Source organism: Manis javanica, chromosome 8 (assembly GCF_040802235.1).
Source record: "Manis javanica isolate MJ-LG chromosome 8, MJ_LKY, whole genome shotgun sequence".
NCBI lineage: Eukaryota > Metazoa > Chordata > Mammalia > Pholidota > Manidae > Manis > Manis javanica.
In genome coordinates this window covers 31,577,402-31,596,660 of record NC_133163.1, presented here as the reverse complement: position 1 = coordinate 31,596,660, position 19,259 = coordinate 31,577,402, and the positions used below count along the sequence as shown (strand labels likewise).

The window sequence follows — 19,259 nt, the reverse complement described above, 5'->3', positions numbered from 1 at the left end:
TCCAGCACCTTGTGCACCTTGTGTCTGTGCTCCAGGTGCAGATTTCTAGAGCTGGTTGTTTAGCAGTCCTGGGCTTTCACTCCCTACCCATTCCAACTCCTTTCTTCCCGCTGGGTTTTGGGGTGGGGGGACGTTTGGGTCCTGCCTGGCTGTGATTTGTATCTTACCCCCTTCGTGTGATGTTGAGTTCTCGCAGATGTAGATGTATCCTGGCTGTTTTACTGTATCCACTGGTGTCTCTTTTAGGAATAGTTGTATTTATTGTATTTTCATAAATGTATATGTTTTGGGGAGGAGATTTCCACTGCACTACTCATGCCGCCATCTTCCCGTGATCCTCAGAATTCACATTTTTGAGGTTTTAAATCTGAATTCCCAAATCATGATCCAGGTAGGTTGTAGCAATTCACATTCTTTCCAGTGTTAGACAAGTGTGCTCATTTCTCACTATCAGGGGTGGTAGACAAGTCCTCCCACATCATTACCAGGTTGGTAAATTTTAGAATGGCATCTTATTTTTAATTAGCATTGATTATGTATGACGCTGACCCTTTTTCATATTCACTGGCCATTGTAGATTTTGGTCTCACAAATGAGCAGCTCATAGTCTGATTAAGATACTTTAGAGTTTTTCCTATTCATTCTTCAATCTTTTCAACAGTCTCTGATGTTTTCTTTCCAGGAGCGACTAAAGCTGGTGACTGTCTTGGGTGCCGGCCTTCTCTGTGGAACTGCCCTGGCGGTCATTGTGCCTGAAGGAGTACATGCACTTTATGAAGATATTCTTGAGGGTGAGAGAAGGGCCTTTGAGATATGTTACTGACCTGGAAGGTTGAAAAGGAGAAGCTTAGTGGTATTTTTCTGAATGTAGTTATGTTTGCCATAGAATTCTATCTTGAGAAGAGTATTTAAAACATACGTTTGAATATCTTTAACATTGATCACAATCTTAGCAGTTCATGAATTGAATGCCCCACTTCATGAATACCATTTGAGATTTATTTGTAATAATGCATGAATTCCAGCCATTCTAAGTATCACAGTTCTCTCTTAGGGGCCATTCAAAAACTTGCCAAATCCTACATGATAATGATTATATTTTTAGTGTTCTTTAACTGAAAAAAAATAATAAAACATGCAGACATACACACTTGGATTCAAGGACTCTTTACAGTAAACTTATAGTAAATTGGTGAGGATTTCTGCAGTAAAGGATAGCAAAAAAAAAAAACAACTGAAGCCTCTCCTGGCCCTAATAACAACAAGCAGAGTACAATATAGCTGTGTGAGAGTAAATACAGGGCATCACGTGCTAAATAATTTGGGTCTTCACAGCAGCTTGAAAGCATAGTTGATTCAAATTTGAGACTCAGCAAGATCACATTACTACTTGTCATATGAACTTCACAGACACCTGTGAAGGACTGAAACCTCAGCTGTTAAATTGCTGAGCTGAATCTTCAGATGCCAGTCTACTGGACTTAAAGAATAGTATCAAGAAGTAGAACCTTCCAGATTACTTACTGGATACAATATGATAAGTAGTTTTTCTGATCTTGTTAGAGGAAAAGAACAGTGGCTTTCATCCAGTGATGATTCTCTTACCCGTGGGTATGAATAGAGGCATAATGGTGTTGGGTCAGCAGAGAGTCGTGGCAGATGTTATATGTAAGGATTGTGGGGGTCTTATTGCAAAATAGGACAGAGGCTGAGGATTTTTAAGGAGGAAAACTGGTCAAGTAGGAGCCTTAGGGCAGTGGTTCCTACTCTTTTCTAATCACTCATCCTGTTGGGGGAATAAAAGATGAACATGCACTATTGCAGTGATTACTGTGTACATTATAGAACATACACCTTAAATAGAAAATTTTGAACCGTTGCACTGATTTCCTGTATACATTATAAAACACACATCTAAATCAGAGAAATTTGAAATAATGAGATTTAAAGTAAATATGTATAGAAGATAAGCATTTTATTTCATATCCCAGTGAATCATCTTGAATTTTTCTGAGGTACGATTATTCTACTGTAGAGGTCACTATCTAGTATGTGTAGATATACTAAAAAACATTCAGACTGAGACTAAATAGACAATTAGAATTTTTTTGCTTGACTTTGTAACTAAGAAAGAATTAGGAGTAGCAGTTATTTTCTGGAAAAAAAGAAAAATTCCTTGTGGGAGGGGTACAGTTTAAATGTATGGTTTCCTGGCCCCCAACCTTCCCATGGAACCAGAACCTCCAGGGAAGAGGCCTGGGAATACCTATTTTTAACAAGTTGTCAAATAAGTTCTTATTAGACAAGTTTGGGGAACACTGGGATAGAGGAAAGAAGGGCTCCTGGTATAGTTTTTAATTTTTTAAATAAAAGTTCTATTGAGATATAATACATGTATCACATTTCAGGTATAGTTTTAAGGTTAAATTTAGTTACTGTGTTGTTGGGTTGTGTTCCTTTATTTCCAGTTTTCCTGAATTTTGGACCAAAATAATTTTATGGATTCATTTGAAAACAAATGCAATGTGCTTTTTGAATCTGCTTTTCTAAACAATACACATTCTAGTCTTTTTAACTTTTGATCATAGATTGGTCTCCAGCGTAACCTATCATTTCAATTTTTTAAGAACTTTTTTTCATTTATATGTTTTATTATATTTACTCTTTTTGTTGTACAGGTCTATGAGTTCTGACAAACATATAGTCATGTTATCACCACTGCAATCAAAATACAAAACAGTTCCATCACCCCCCAGAAAAAAATTCTTTCATGCTGCCCTTTAGTAGACAAACACTTCTTCTACCCCCAACCTCTGGCAATCATGATTGCTTCTCTGTCCCTGTAGTTTTGCCTTTTTAGAATATTATCTGAGTGGAATCATGTAGCCTTGGATCTGGCTTCTTTCATTTAGCATAATGCATTTTAGACTCATCATATTGTCCTGCATATCAATGGTTTGTACCTTTTTGTTTGAGTAGTATTCCACCGTTTGGATGAACCATAGTTTGTTCTTTCACCAGTTGAAAGACAAATGGGTTGTTTCCAGTTTGTGTGATTATGAGTAAAGTCACTATAAACATTTGTGTACAGGTTTTTGTGAACATGAGTTTTTATGTCTTATAAATACTTATAAATGGGATTGTTGCATCAAATGGTAAGTATATGTTTAACTTCCTAAGAAATTGTCATCAAACTCTTTACTGAAGTGGCTATATTTTGCATTCCTATCAGTAATGTATGAGATTCCAATTGCTTCCCTTCCTTCTCAGCACTTGGTGTTGTCTGTTTTGTTTTAGTTCTTTATTTTAGCCATTCTAATAGGAAGTAGTGATATCTCATTGTGGTTTTAATTAGCAGTTCTCTAATGGCTAATGATGTTGAATATCCTTTCATGCACTTGATTGCCATTGTTATATTTTCTTTGGTGATTCAACTCTTGCCCATTTTTTTAAATTGAGTTTTCTTATTACTGAATTTTGAGAGTTCTTTATATCTGGATACATGTCCTTTTTCAGATACGTAATCTGAAAATATTTTCTCCTTGTCTGTGGGTTATCTTTTCATTCTCTTAATAGTGTCTTTCACAGAGTAGTTTTTAATTTTGTTGAAGTTCGGTTTATCAGTTCTTTCATGAATTGTTTACCAGTCACATCTAAAATCCCTTTGTTGAACCCAAGTTCACAAAGATCTTTTTCCTGTGTACCTTATAATTTTAGGTTTTTACATTTAGTTTTATGATCCATTTTGAGTTAATTTTGAATAAAGTGTGAAGGTCATTTTTTTTACATATGGATGGATGTACAGTAGTTCAACACCATTTACTAAAAAGACTATTCTTTCTCTATTGAATTGTCTTTGCACCTTTGTTAAAAATATGTTCACTGTATTTATGTTGGTCTGTTCTGGACCCTATATTCTGTTCTGTTGATCTATACATCTGTCCTTTACCAATACTACATTGTCTTTATAGCAAGCTTTATAGCAAATCTAGAAATCAAGATAGTGAGGTCCTTCTAACTTTGTCCTTTCCAAAATTGTTTGGCTTTACTAGTTCCTTTGGTTTTCTATACAAATTTTAGAATCAGCTTTCCAATATCTACAGAAAAAATTATGATGGGATTCTCATTGAGATTGAATTGAATCTATAGATTAAATTTGGGGAGAATTGAGATTTTAAGAATATTGTGTTTTCCAATCCATGAAAACAATATGTGGGGCGGAGCCAGGATGGCGGCGTGAGTAGAGCAGTGGAAATCTCCTCCCAAAAACACATAGAGCTATGAAAATAAAACAAAGAAAAATCTTCCTAAAATAGAGACCACAGGACAACATCCAGACCACATCCACACCTGCAAGTACCCAGCGCCTTGTGAAGGGGGTAAGATACAAGCCCCGGCCCGGTGGGACCCGAGGGCCCTTCCCCCTGGCTCCTGGCGGGTGGAAAGAAACCGGAGCAGTTTTTTTTTTTCGGTGAGTGCTTTTTGGAAGCCTTAAAGGGACAGGGACCCCGTTACTAGGGAGGCAGGGTGGCGGGAACGGTGAGCGGGTGCCTGGGACCGGCGCCTGAGGACAAAGAATATCCCACATTTTTCCCTGCGGGACCGGTGGGCGGGTACCTGAGACCGGCGCCTGAGGACAGAGGAAATCGTGCGTTTTCCCCTTTGTTTTTTTTTTCTCTTTTTGGCGAGTGCTTTTTGGAAGCCTTAAAGGGACAGGGACCCCGGTGCTAGGGAGGCAGGGCGGCGGGACTGGTGAGCGGGTGCTTGGGACCGGCGCCTGAGAACAAAGATTATCCCGCGTTTTTCCCTGCGGGACCAGTGGGCGGGTGCCTGAGACCGGCACTTGAGGACAGAGGAAAACGCGCGTTTTTCCCTTTTTTTCTCTTTTTGGCGAGCGCTTTTTGGAAGCCTTAAAGGGACAGGGACCCTGGTGCTAGGGAGGAAGAGCAGCAGGACCGGTGAGCGGGTGCCTGGGACGGGCGCCTGAGGACAAAGACTATCGCACGTTTTTCCCTGTGGGACCGGTGGGCAGGTGCCTGAGACCGGCACCTGAGGACGGAGGAAATCGCGCGTTTTTCCCCTTTTTTATTCTCTTTTTGGCGAGTGCTTTTTGGAAGCCTTAAAGGGACACGGACCCCGGTGCTAGGGAGGCAGGGCGGCGGGACTGGTGAGCGGGTGCCTGGGACCGGCGCCTGAGGACAAAGAATATCGCGCGTTTTTCCCTGCGGGACCGGTGGGTGGGTGCTTTTTGGAAGCCTTGAAGGGACAGGGACCCTGGTGCTAGGGAGACAGGGCAGCAGGAACAGTGAGCGGGTGCCTGGGACTGGCGCATGAGGACAAAAAAAAAAAATTCGCGTGTTTTTTCCTTTTTTTTTTTTTTTTTTTCTGTTCCCTCTCTCATTGTTGCTGTTGTTGTTTTGGTTTGGAGAGTGCTTTTTGGAAGTCTTAAAGGGGCAGGACAAGTCACTTAGACCAGAGGCAGGGAATCTGGGGATCTCTGGGCACTCTAACCCCCTGGGCAGCAGGGAGCACAGAGGCCCCTTACGGAGATAAATAGCCTCCCAGCCACTCCCCCTCCAACGGGGCTCCACCATTTTGGAGGAGCAGCCCCAGCCAGGCCACGCCCACAGCAACAGCAGAGATAAACCCCATAGCAACCGGGCAGGAAGCAGAAGCCCTGTCTGCACACAGTTGCCCAGCACAAGCCACTACAGGTCGCTATTCTCCCAGGAGAGGAAGGCCACAAACCAACAAGAAGGGAAGCTCTTCCAGCGGTCACTCATAGCAGGTCTGCAAACTATCTCTATCACCATGAAAAGGCAAAACTACAGGCAGACAAAGATCACAGAGACAACACCTGAGAGGGAGACAGACCTAACCAGTCCTCCTGAAAAAGAATTCAAAATAAAAATCATGAACATGCTGACAGAGATGCAGAGAAAAATGCAAGAGCAATGGGATGAGATGCAGAGAAAAATGCAAGAGCAGTGGGATGAAGTCCGGAAGGAGATCACAGATGTCAGGAAGGAGATCACAGAAGTGAAACAATCCCTGGAAGGATTTATAAGCAGAATGGATAAGATGCAAGAGGCCATTGAAGGAATACAAGCCAGAGAACAGGAACGTATAGAAGCTGACATAGAGAGAGATAAAAGGATCTCCAGGAATGAAACAACACTAAGAGAACTATGTGACCAAGCCAAAAGGAATAATATTCATATTATAAGGATACCAGAAGAAGAAGAAAGAGGAAAAGGGATAGAAAGTCTCTTTGAAGAAATAATTGCTGAAAACTTCCCCAAACTGGGGGAAGAAATAATCAAACAGACCGTGGAATTACACAGAACCCCCAACAGAAAGGATCCAAGGAGGACAACACCAAGACACATAGTAATTAAAATGGCAAGGATCAAGGACAAGGAAAGAGTTTTAAAGGCAGCTAGAGAGAAAAAGGTCACCTATAAAGGAAAACCCATCAGGCTAACATCAGACTTCTCGACAGAAACCCTACAGGCCAGAAGAGAATGGCATGATATACTTAATGCAAAGAAACAGACGGGCCTTGAACCAAGGATACTGTATCCAGCACGACTATCATTTAAATATGAAGGAGGGATTAAACAATTCCCAGACAAGCAAAAGCTGAGGGAATTTGCTTCCCACAAACCACCTCTACAGGGCATCCTACAGGGACTTCTCTAGATGGGAGCACCCCTAAAAAGAGCACAGAACAAAACACACAACATATGAAGAATGGAGGAGGAGGAATAAGAAGGGAGAGAAGAAAAGAATCTCCAGACAGTGTATATAACAGCTCAATAAGCAAGCTAAGTTAGGCAGTAAGATACTAAAGAAGCTAACCTTGAACCTTTGGTAACCACGAATCTAAAGCCTGCAATGGCAATAAGTACATATCTCTCAATAGTCACCCTAAATGTAAATGGACTTAATGCACCAATCAAAAGACACAGAGTAATAGAATGGATAAAAAAGCAAGACCCATCTATATGCTGCTTACAAGAAACTCACCTTAAACCCAAAGATAAGCATAGACTAAAAGTCAAGGGATGGAAAAACATCTTTCAGGCAAACAACAGTGAGAAGAAAGCAGGGGTTGCAGTACTAATATCAGACAAAATAGACTTCAAAACAAAGAAAGTAACAAGAGATAAAGAAGGCCACTACATAATGATAAAGGGCTCAGTCCAACAAGAGGATATAACCATTCTAAATATATATGCACCCAATACAGGAGCACCAGCATATGTGAAGCAAATACTAACAGAACTAAAGAGGGAAATAGACTGCAATGCATTCATTGTAGGAGACTTCAACACACCACTCACCCCAAAGGATAGATCCACCGGGCAGAAAATGAGTAAGGACACACAGGCACTGAACACACTAGAACAGATGGACCTAATAGACATCTATAGAACTCTACATCCAAAAGCAACAGGATATACATTCTTCTCAAGTGCACATGGAGCATTCTCCAGAATAGACCACATACTAGCTCACAAAAAGAGCCTCAGTAAATTCCAAAATATTGAAATTCTACCAACCAATTTTTCAGACCACAAAGGTATAAAAGTAGAAATAAATTCTACAAAGAAAACAAAAAGGCTCACAAACACATGGAGGCTTAACAACATGCTACTAAATAATCAATGGATCAATGAACAAATCAAAATAGAGATCAAGGAATATATAGAAACAAATGACAACAACAACACTAAGCCCCAACTTCTGTGGGACGCAGCGAAAGCAGTCTTAAGAGGAAAGTATATAGCAATCCAGGCACACTTGAAGAAGGAAGAACAATCCCAAATGAATAGTCTAACATCACAATTATCAAAACTGGAAAAAGAAGAACAAATGAGGCCTAAAGTCAGCAGAAGGAGGGACATAATAAAGATCAGAGAAGAAATAAACAAAATTGAGAAGAATAAAACAATAGCAAAAATCAACGAAACCAAGAGCTGGTTCTTCGAGAAAATAAACAAAATAGATAAGCCTCTAGCCCGACTTATTAAGAGAAAAAGAGAGTCAACACAAATCAACATAATCAGAAATGAGAATGGAAAAATCACGACAGACTCCACAGAAATACAAAGAATTATTAAAGACTACTATGAAAACCTATATGCCAACAAGCTGGAAAACCTAGAAGAAATGGACAACTTCCTAGAAAAATACAACCTCCCAAGACTGACCAAGGAAGAAACACAAAAGTTAAACAAACCAATTACGAGCAAAGAAATTGAAACGGTAATCAAAAAACTACCCAAGAACAAAACCCCGGGGCCGGACGGATTAACCTCAGAATTTTATCAGACACACAGAGATGTCATAATACCCATTCTCCTTAAAGTGTTCCACAAAATAGAAGAAGAGAGGATACTCCCAAACTCATTCTATGAGGCCAACATCACCCTAATACCAAAACCAGGCAAAGACCCCACCAAAAAAGAAACTTACAGACCAATATCCCTGATGAATGTAGATGCAAAAATACTCAATAAAATATTAGCAAACAGAATTCAACAGTATATCAAAAGGATCATACACCATGACCAAGTGGGGTTCATCCCAGGGATGCAAGGATGGTACAACATTCGAAAATCCATCAACATCATCCACCACATCAACAAAAAGAAAGACAAAAACCACATGATCACCTCCATAGATGCTGAAAAAGCATTTGACAAAATTCAACATCCATTCATGATAAAAACTCTCAGCAAAATGGGAATAGAAGGCAAGTACCTCAACATAATAAAGGCCATATATGATAAACCCACAGCCAGCATTATACTGAACAGCGAGAAGCTGAAAGCATTTCCTCTGAGATCGGGAACCAGACAGGGATGCCCACTCTCCCCACTGTTATTTAACATAGTACTGGAGGTCCTAGCCACGGCAATCAGACAAAACAAAGAAATACAAGGAATCCAGATTGATAAAGAAGAAGTTAAACTGTCACTATTTGCAGATGATATGATACTGTACATAAAAAACCCTAAAGACTCCACTCCAAAACTACTAGAACTGATATCGGAATACAGCAAAGTTGCAGGATACAAAATTAACACACAGAAATCTGTAGCTTTCCTATACACTAACAATGAATCAATAGAAAGAGAAATCAGGAAAACAATTCCATTCACCATTGCAACAAAAAGAATAAAATACCTAGGAATAAACCTAACCAAAGAAGTGAAAGACTTATATTCTGAAAACTACAAGTCACTCTTAAGAGAAATTAAAGGGGACACTAATAAATGGAAACTCATCCCATGCTCATGGCTAGGAAGAATTAATATCGTCAAAATGGCCATCCTGCCCAAAGCAATATACAGATTTGATGCAATCCCTCTCAAATTACCAGCAACATTCTTCAATGAATTGGAACAAATAATTCAAAAATTCATATGGAAACACCAAAGACCCTGAATAGCCAAAGCAATCCTGAAAAAGAAGAATAAAGTAGGGGGGATCTCACTCCCCAACTTCAAGCTCTACTACAAAGCCATAGTAATCAAGACAATTTGGTACTGGCACAAGAACAGAGCCACAGACCAGTGGAACAGATTAGAGACTCCAGACATTAACCCAAACAAATATGGTCAATTAATATTTGATAAAGGAGCCATGGACATACAATGGCAAAATGACAGTCTCTTCAACAGATGGTGCTGGCAAAACTGGACAGCTACATGTAGGAGAATGAAACTGGATCATTGTTTAACCCCATATACAAAGGTAAACTCAAAATGGATCAAAGACCTGAATGTAAGTCATGAAACCATTAAACTCTTGGGAAAAAACATAGGCAAAAACCTCTTAGACATAAACATGAGTGACCTCTTCTTGAACATATCTCCCCGGGCAAGGAAAACAACAGCAAAAATGAGCAACTGGGACTACATTAAGCTGAAAAGCTTCTGTACAGCGAAAGACACCATCAATAGAACAAAAAGGAACCTAACAGTATGGGAGAATATATTTGAAAATGACAGATCCGATAAAGGCTTGACGTCCAGAATATATAAAGAGCTCACATGCCTCAACAAACAAAAAACTAATAACCCAATTAAAAAATGGGCAGAGGAACTGAACAGACAGTTCTCTAAAAAAGAAATACAGATGGCCAACAGACACATGAAAAGATGCTCCACATTGCTAATTATCAGAGAAATGCAAATTAAAACTACAATGAGGTATCACCTCACACCAGTAAGGATAGCTGCCATCCAAAAGACAAACAACAACAAATGTTGGCGAGGCTGTGGAGAAAGGGGAACCCTCCTACACTGCTGGTGGGAATGTAAATTAGTTCAACCACTGTGGAAAGCAGTATGGAGGTTCATCAAAATGCTCAAAACAGACCTACCATTTGACCCAGGAATTCCACTCCTAGGAATTTACCCTAAGAATGCAGCAATCAAGTTTGAGAAAGACAAATGCACCCCTATGTTTATCGCAGCACTATTTACAATAGCCAAGAATTGGAAGCAACCTAAATGTCCATCGGTAGATGAATGGATAAAGAAGAGGTGGTACATATACACAATGGAATACTACTCAGCCATAAGAAGTGGAAAAATCCAACCATTTGCAGCAACATGGATGGAGCTGGAGAGTATTATGCTCAGTGAAATAAGCCAAGCGGAGAAAGAGAAATACCAAATGATTTCACTCATCTGAGGAGTATAGGAACAAAGGAAAAACTGAAGGAACAAAACAGCAGCGGCATTACAGAACCCAAAAATGGACTAACAGGTACCAAAGGTAAAGGAACTGGGGAGGATGGGTGGGCAGGGAGGGATAAGGTGGGGGAAGAAGAAGGGCGTATTAAGATTAGCATGCATGGGGGGGAGGGAGAAAGGGGAGGGTGGGCTGCACAACACAGAGAGGACAAGTGGTGACTCTACAACATTTTGCTAAGCTGATGGACAGTAACCGTAATGTTGTTGTTAGGGGGACCTGATATAGGAGAGAGCATAGTAAACATAGTATTCTTCATGTAAGTGTCGATTAAAAATTAAAAAACAAGAAAGAAAGAAAGAAAGAAAGAGAGAGAGAGAGAGAGAGAGAGAGAGAGAGAGAGAGAGAGAGAGAAAGAAAGAAAGAAAGAAAGAAAGAAAGAAAGAAAGAAAGAAGAAAAGGGGGATTACTCCTTGATAGGATAAAACTATTGGTAAATCAAAGATCAACGCATGCTTTAAATATCCTTAATGTTGATCACTTAAAGGGTGTCAGATGATCAGCTATGGAGGTACTCTTTTCTGATAATATTCCTTTCTCTTAATAAAAAAAAAAAAAAAAGCAGTTACTGTGTGCTGACCTCCAATGAGTTCTGCACAGTGGTATAGAGGGCATGTCAAAGTGTGGGCAAAGGGTCTGTTTGTTTCTATGCAGAAGATCAAGGCCTAGCTTGGATACCCAGAAAATGAACTAAGATACGATATGAGGAGGAGCTTCTGGCATCAGCACTCTCTGGAGGACTTGTGCCGGAGGCTGATCATCAAAAAGCCTCCACAGGGATCCGGACAATGCTGCGGGTGTGGCTGCATCCAGCCCACCGTCTCCTGAACTTGCCATAGGAATGAGGAGGGAGATGTCTAGGCTGGCATGTGCATACAGTGAGACAACGAATTTGACCGGATCTGTACTGTTGGAACTCAACCAGGAGTTGGGAGGGGTGCAAGTTGTAGCACTACAAAATCTCATGACTATAGGCTGTCTACGGTTAAAAGAACATATGGGATGTGAACAGATCCCAGAAATGGGCTGCTTTAATTTGTCTGATTTTTCTCAGACTGTTCAAGTACAATTGGACAATATCCATCATATCATAGATAAATTTTCACAAATGCCTAGGGTGCCTGAATGGTTTTCTTGGCTTCACTGGAGATGGATGTTAATTATAGATTTGCTTTGTTTATGTCACCGTATTCCTATTATGTTAATATGTGTGTGCAAATTAGTTAGTAGTTTAAAACCTATACATACTTAAGGTACTCTACAAGAAGATATGTCAAAGAAATAATCAATCCTCCCATGTTTCCTTCCATATGCTACATCTATAGCTTTTCTTCTTCCTTCCTAATTACAACCCTTAAATAGAATTCGTGCCTCATATCAAATTTACTGAGTATCATAATTCCTCCAGGTGGTAAATATACCTCGAGACAAGTGCTGGGCACAGAAGCCACAGGGCATAAATCTGCAAAGAAGTAAAAAGCTAACCTTTTCAAACAATATGGCTTCTGTCTCACTTACGAACTTTGCATTTCCCTGTATGGCTCCGGAAGATGACTGGTTAGCCAGAGACGGGTAAGATTCCTCAAGGGAGGAACAACCTAAGACAGGCACAGTCGCAGGGGGGCCATCAGGTGAGAATTTGGGGATCAACAGAGGTGAGACTCAGAACCTCACCCCCCCCTGCTTTGAGAGAAATCTTCTGCATCCGTGGATGTCTTGCTGCCCTTGTCTAGCCTGGATTAATACTTAGTCCATAGGCACACACCTGATCATCTGATCATCTACATTTGCCCTCTTACAGCACTAAACTATGTTTTCTACCTTTATCTTGCATCTACCTACCACTTCAGCATTTTATTAAAAATAAAAATAATAACAATAATAGAGGGAGAAATGTGGGATCAACGTATAAATCAAGTACAAAAATCAAACGAATATTCATATTTGACCTGATTGTTTATAGGTCATAATGCGTGATCAAAACCGAAAGTTTCTGTGATGAATGCCCTTGTACTGTTCACCATGTAAGAATTTATTCACTATGTAAGAATTCGTTCATCATGTAAGAACTTGTTCGTTATGCTTCAGAAGATTGGAGACTGACAGGAATTAGGCTTGAGATGGATTAATGATTGTACATTGAGCATTGACCCCCCCTATACTGAATTTTATTGTTGTTAACAACCATTTGATGAATAAATATGAGAGTTGCCCTCTCAAAAAAAAATTGAGACAATTGGGGAAATTTGAATAAAGAGTGTTATGTAATATTAAAAAAAAATTGTAGTGACGCAGACTTTTACTTGGATTCGTATTCTTTTAGTTTAAAATGTGATTTGGGTACAAATAGCTTAATGGCTTTTTCCTGTTTGACTATTGTCACATAAAGGTAGTTTTTGCCATTAATAAATCATACTCTGAATTATAAAAAAAAAAAAAGAAAACAATATGTATCTCTATTTTTAGGTCCTTGATTTCTTTCATCAGTGTTTACAGTTTTTAGCATATAGATGTGCAGATATTTTGTTAGATTTATACCTTAGTATTTCATGGTTTTGGTGCAACTGTAAATGATACTTTAATTTTTTTTCAGTTTCCAGTATTCTAGTATACTAGAAACTTGCTAAACTCACTTACTAGTTATAGGAACTTTTCTATAGATTCTTTGGGATTTGCTACATGATCATGTCCTCTATGAATAAAGACAGCTTAATATTTTCCTTTCCAATATTCTCCTGGCCCCCCACCCTTTCCTTATTGCACTGCCTAGACCATCAGTATCAGGCTGATTAGGAAAGTGAACAGCATGCCTTATTCTGTGTTTCACCATTTAAGTATGTTACTAATTATAGTTTTTTTCTGGATTCCCTTTTTAAGTTAAGGAAGTTCCTTTTTCCTAGTTGGCTGAAAGTTTTTATCTAGTCTGTAAATGTGAAATATAGTGATTTTCAAATGTTGAACTAGACTTGCATATTACCTACCCCCTTGGTTGTTATGTATTATATATTGCTGCATTCAATTTGCTAATATCTTGTTGGGATTTTTCGTATCTCTGTTCATGAAGAATATTGGCATGTGGTTTACCATTCTTACAATGTCTTTGTATGGTTTTGTTGTCATAGTAATGCTGGCCTCTTAGGACTTAGAAGTGTTTGTTGCATCCTCTTTCTATATTCTAGAAAAGACTGTACAGAATCAAAAATATTTCTTCCTTAAATGTTTGCCAGTGAAACCACCTGGGCCTGGAGTTTTCTATGTTGGAAGGTTTTAGCTATGAATGCAATTTCTTTAGTAGATAAAAGACTATTCAAATTATCTGTTTCCCCTTGAGTATGCTTTGGAAGTTTGTGTCTTTCAAGGAATTGATTCATTTCTTCTAATTTGAAGAATTTATGGGCATAAAATTGTTCATAGTAATCTTTTAACCTTTTAATGTCTATAGTAATGTATTTTTATTTAATTTTTTCAAAGAACCATGTCTGATTTCATTGGGTTGTTTTCCTATTGATTTTTCTGCTTTCTATTTCATTGATTTCTGTTTTGCTTTTTGTTATTGAAGCTCTTTGTTTAGGTGTGTACATACTTAGGATTGTTGTCTTGGTGAATTGACCTTTTCCATCATTATGTAATGTTCTTATTTATTCTTGGTACTATTTTTTGTTCTCAGGTCTACTTTATCTGATATTAACTTAGCCATTCCAGTTTTCTTTTGATCAGTATTTATAAGGTATATCTTTTTTCTTTTTTTAATTTTTAACCTATCTATATCATTCATTATATTTAAAGTGGACTTCTTTTAAATAGCATACAGTTGCATCATGTTTTTAAAAACCTGATTTGATAATCTGTGTCTTCTAATTGGTGTGTTTAGACCAGTGATCACCAGACTTTTTCTGTAAAGGGTCGGGTAGTAAATATTTCAGACTTGTGGACCATGTGATCTCTATTGGTACTATTCATTTCTTCCATTGTCACCAAGTTCACTGATATTTTTTCCTCTGTGATCTTCATTCTGCTATTGAGGCCATCCAGTGAACTTACTGAATCAGATACTGTATTTTTCAGTTCAGAAATTTCCATTTGGTCCCTTTTTATAGTTTCTGTTTCTTCAAATGATACCCATTCATTGTGTATTTGCCTTTATCCCAGATGACATAGTTATAATAGCTTCTTGGAAGTCCTTTGAATATTCCAGTATCTGAGATATCTTAGGGTTGGGCTGATTGTCTTTTTCCTTGATAATTGGTCCGATTTTCCTGTTTATTTGTGTCAGGTAATTTTGCATTCTGCATTTTTAATGTTATAATTTGGGACTTGGGGTCCTTTCAAAATCCTCTGGAGAATTTTTATTTCTTTTGTTTTAGTGGGCAGTTAGTTAATAACTTTGTTGGGTTCAGACTGCCAGTTCACTGTGGTGCCTTCTCTGCATGCTGGTTCCAATCTTAGTTCAGTTTTCAAAGCCTTTGCAGTGTCACTTTGGGTATGTCTTGTTCCTGCAAAATTGAGGGGTGAGTCTGGGACTTGTGCCATTTATGCACAGGATTAGGGGAACCCCTCTCAGCTCTTTCCTGTCCAGTATTCCTCTCATGCTCTCTGGCTCCAGAGGATCCTCCACGTAGTCCTCTGGCTAGAAAGATGAGGTTTCTCTAGGACTTGGAGTTTTCTGTGCTGTCACTGTATTGTTCTGGCTAACTTGGGCTGCCTGTTGGGCAAAGTCGGAGGAGAAAAGAGTAGTCAGTGTCTCTCCATACTCTTCAGACCACTGGAGGCCATTTACCAGTTACTATGGCCAAAAAGATGGGAGTTTTCTTGAGGTTTTAACTGCCATGTTGCTGCCATGCAGTTCTGCAACTGGGACTGCCTTTAAGGCAGGACTGGGACATGTAAAAAGAGGAAAAAGAAAAAAGGGATGGCTTTCTTCCATTACCAACACCTCTTGGCAGCCCGTTTTCCTGGTCCTGGACAGGAAGTTTGTGAAGTCTTTGCTGACCTCTTCTCTTGCTATTGTTTAGTTTTTGCAGTCCTCAGGTAGTTGTTCATTATATGTTTTGTCCAGTTTTTGCTGTAATCAGTGCATGACTGACGCTGTAGTGAGTTTACTCCATCTTCGCCAGTACCAGAAGCCCCCATCATTCTTTTTAAAAAGGAAAACATTAATACCCTACCCTGTTAAAAATGTTTGATGTAATTCAACCACAATATTAGCTTTAAACTAAGCTATCTTCAAATTTTACATATCTCTTCATACTGAAGAGGTTAATCACATCACTTTAGTTTTTGCCACTTTTTTCTCCCATATCCTTTTCCCTTTTTTTGTGGATCAACTTTTCTCCAAACTTCAAGAAAGGAGATTGTTTATGTGTTACTACAGCCTATGGTTTAGTTTTTCTGTGGATCTTATAATTATAATTTACATTTTTTCACAGCTCAGTATACCATATAAACTAAGTGTTCTGACACTTAAGCATTATTAAATGCTAATTAATGTAAAAAGGAATCTCTCATATACTCTAATTATAGCTCTGAGATCACTGGAATTAGATGATTATCAGCATTCATGTGAGAAAACTTTCCTCAGAAACAGAGGCTTAAAGAACATAGTTTATTGAGTACTACAGTGCTTGTTTCCTGTGGAGCTAAAATGTGAAACTACCATCTATCTTTGGAACATGAGAATTGATATGTTTGGGAATTCAGGCTGTTGGATCAAAGACCTAAATATAAATGTGATATATTCATGACCATCAGGATAATTATAAAAACTTTCACAGGAATGGTTCAATATAGATTATTCAACTGATTTTCTCTAAGAATGCCTTGTATCTGATTCTTAGAGAAGTACAGTTAATCATCTTAATGGCTTTCTCTGTCATTTTGTTCTACATTTAAATAGAAGGAGAGGAATAAATCTTCTATTATATTGAACTAACTCTTGTCCTATCACTCAATAAAAATGGAACTCTGTAAGACTCTTGTTTTGCTTTAATCTCAGGATCTGAAACATGGGTGATCGTGTACTAATAAGATCTATCTGTCCTATTTATTTTGTATGCCTAAATGTTTGGTCTGTGCTTTTTCTTTGCCCCACCTTCACATTCTTGCCCCCACCCCCAACATTATTTTATTGTTCAGTATTGTATCTGATCAAATATTCAGGTCACATGTTTTACATAAGATGTTTAAAAATGAATCTCCTGAAGATTAAAGATGGCAGCATGAGACAGACGCTTCTCCTAAAACCACATACAATACGAAAATATAATACAACTAATCCTGAAAGAGCAACAGAAAAGAGGACTGCGCCAGACTGCATACACCTGGAGAAAAGAGCAGACCTCACGGAACAGGGTAACATACCAAAGCTGTGGCCCGGCGGGACCCAAGCCCTTCCCCCACCCCAGCTCACCAGCGGGAGGAAAAGAAATGGAGTGGGGAGGGAGTGGAGGCCTGGGACTGCTGGATACCTAACTCCAGAGATCTGCCCTGGGAGCACAAACCTACATTTCATGGTGCTTGCATGATACTCTCGTGATTACGGGATTGGAAAGCTAAGACAGGCAGAATGAATTCCTGGAGAAACTTGAGATTCCAGCTGCTTGTGGAAAGCAGTGATCCATATCTGGCTGCTCTGGAACAAAAGAAAGGGGGGCAGTCTGACAGACGTCCTAACAAGGAAGCCCTTAGCAAGAGGGCTGCTAAAGGGGCAAGGATTGCACAGAGCTTAATGCTTTTGAGAAAGGACAGGTTCACAAAATTGTCCGGGTGCACTCTGCCCAGCAGGTTGGGAGCTTTCACGATTTCCAGGTGCTCCAGCTCCCTGGCTGGCTACACAGCTCCAAGGACCCCCTCCGTGATTCACAGCCTACTGTGCCTTTCTTCCAGCCAGCCCCAGCTGGCTCACAAACCAGCAAACCCTACCCTGGCGTTAGGCCAGCCAAAGGGAAGATCTGTCTACAGCAACTACAAATGCAAAGCATAGAGGCTTATACCTGTGTGCTCGGCTCACTGGTTCAGGCAGTGGAGACAGGCATAGCAGCAGCAGGGAAGCAGGAAACAGCTCTTTCCTCCCCCCAGGCACCAGTACCACTCCCCTGCGACCCGACATTGCTTCAAGGGCTGAGCAGCTGCAGAGAGTAGAGCTTTTGGGCACTAGAGGGCACCATATACAAATATGAAATGCCAAAGGAACGTGGTTCAGAGTAAAACTAATATAACTCCTGAGAAAGATGACATGGACCTCATGACTCTTCCTGAAAGGGAGTTCAAAATAAAAATCATTAACATGCTCATGGAGGTATGGAAAGATATTCAAGAACTCAGGAGTGAATTCCAGTTGGAGATCCAATCATTGAAGAGCACAATGGAGGGTATTAAAAGCAGATTAGATATGGTGGAGGAGACAGTAAATGAAATAGAAACTAGAGAAAAGGAATATAAAGAAGCTGAGGCACAGAGAGAAAAAAGGATCTCTAAGAATGAAAGAATATTGAGAGAACTTTATGACCAATCCAAACAGAACAATATTTGCATTATAGGGGTACCAGAAGAAGAGAGAGACAAAGGGATAGAAAGTGTCTTTAAGGAGGTAATTCCTGAAAACTTCCCCAATCTGGGGAAGGAGATAGTGTCTCAGGCCATGGAGATCCACAGATCTCCCAACACAAGGGATGCAAGGAAGACAACACCAAGAAATAATAAATAAAATGGCAAAGATCAAGGATAAGGACAGACTACGAAAAGCAGCCAGAGACAGAAATAAGATCACATACAAAGGAAAGCCCATCAGGCTATCATCAGACTTCTCAGCAGAAACCTTACAGGCCCGAAGGGAGTGGTATGATGTACTTATTAATGCAATGAAGCAGAAGGGCCTCGAACCAAGATTACTTTATCTTGGTTTTTATGAATACTATGAAATTTTTTACTATGAAATAATTTCAAAAAGATATTTATGAAAATTTCATAGAATACTATGCAAAATTTTATCTGGAAACAATTTCCAGATAAGCAAAAGCTGAGAGAATTTACCTCCCACAAACCATCTCTACAGTCTATTTTGGAGGGACTGCTATAGATGGAAGTGTTCCTAAGGTTTAATAGCTGTCACTGGAGGTAATAAAACCACAGTAAAGAAAGTAGAACAGCTAATTACTAAGCAAATGCAAAATTAAATTAACTATCCCCAAAGTCAATCAAGGAATAGACAAATACAGAATATGATACCTAATATATAAAGAATGGAGGAGGGAGAAAAAGGAGGAAAAGAAAAGAACCTTTAGATTGTGCTTGTAATGGCATATTAAGTGAGTTAAGGTAGACTCTTAGATAGTAAGGAAGTTAACCTTGAACCTTTGGTAACCACAAATCTAAAGCCTGCAATGGCAATAAGTACATACCTATCCATAATCACCCTAAATGTAAATGGACTGAATGCAAAATCAAAAGACATAGAGTCACTGAATGGATAAAAAAACAAAACCCATCTATAT

General features: G+C 39.2%; 1 protein-coding gene and 1 long non-coding RNA gene across 7 annotated transcripts in view; one reads left to right on the top strand and one right to left on the bottom strand.

Moving 5' to 3' along the window:
- The window catches only part of LOC140850727 (uncharacterized), a 69,584-nt gene that overhangs the window by 8,548 nt on the left and 41,777 nt on the right, over positions 1–19,259 (bottom strand). The window contains exon 3 of one of the 3 annotated variants that reach the window (XR_012133777.1): positions 689–824. The exons of 1 other annotated variant lie outside the window; for it this stretch is intronic. This is a non-coding gene — a long non-coding RNA (uncharacterized lncRNA). Of the gene's footprint in view, positions 1–688; positions 825–19,259 lie in introns of those variants that run through there. One more of the 3 variants, XR_012133775.1, reaches the window with a different exon arrangement.
- The window catches only part of SLC39A9 (solute carrier family 39 member 9), a 70,158-nt gene that overhangs the window by 24,737 nt on the left and 26,162 nt on the right, over positions 1–19,259 (top strand). For 3 of the 4 annotated variants that reach the window (XR_012133774.1, XM_037001271.2, XM_073242217.1), the window contains one exon: positions 683–791. The exons of the other annotated variant lie outside the window; for it this stretch is intronic. Coding sequence is in view for 2 of the 3 variants with exons in the window: in XM_037001271.2 (XP_036857166.2) it covers positions 683–791 (109 nt within the window). In the remaining variant the exon portion in view is untranslated. The remainder of the gene's footprint in view (positions 1–682; positions 792–19,259) is intronic. 4 annotated transcript variants of the gene reach the window in all.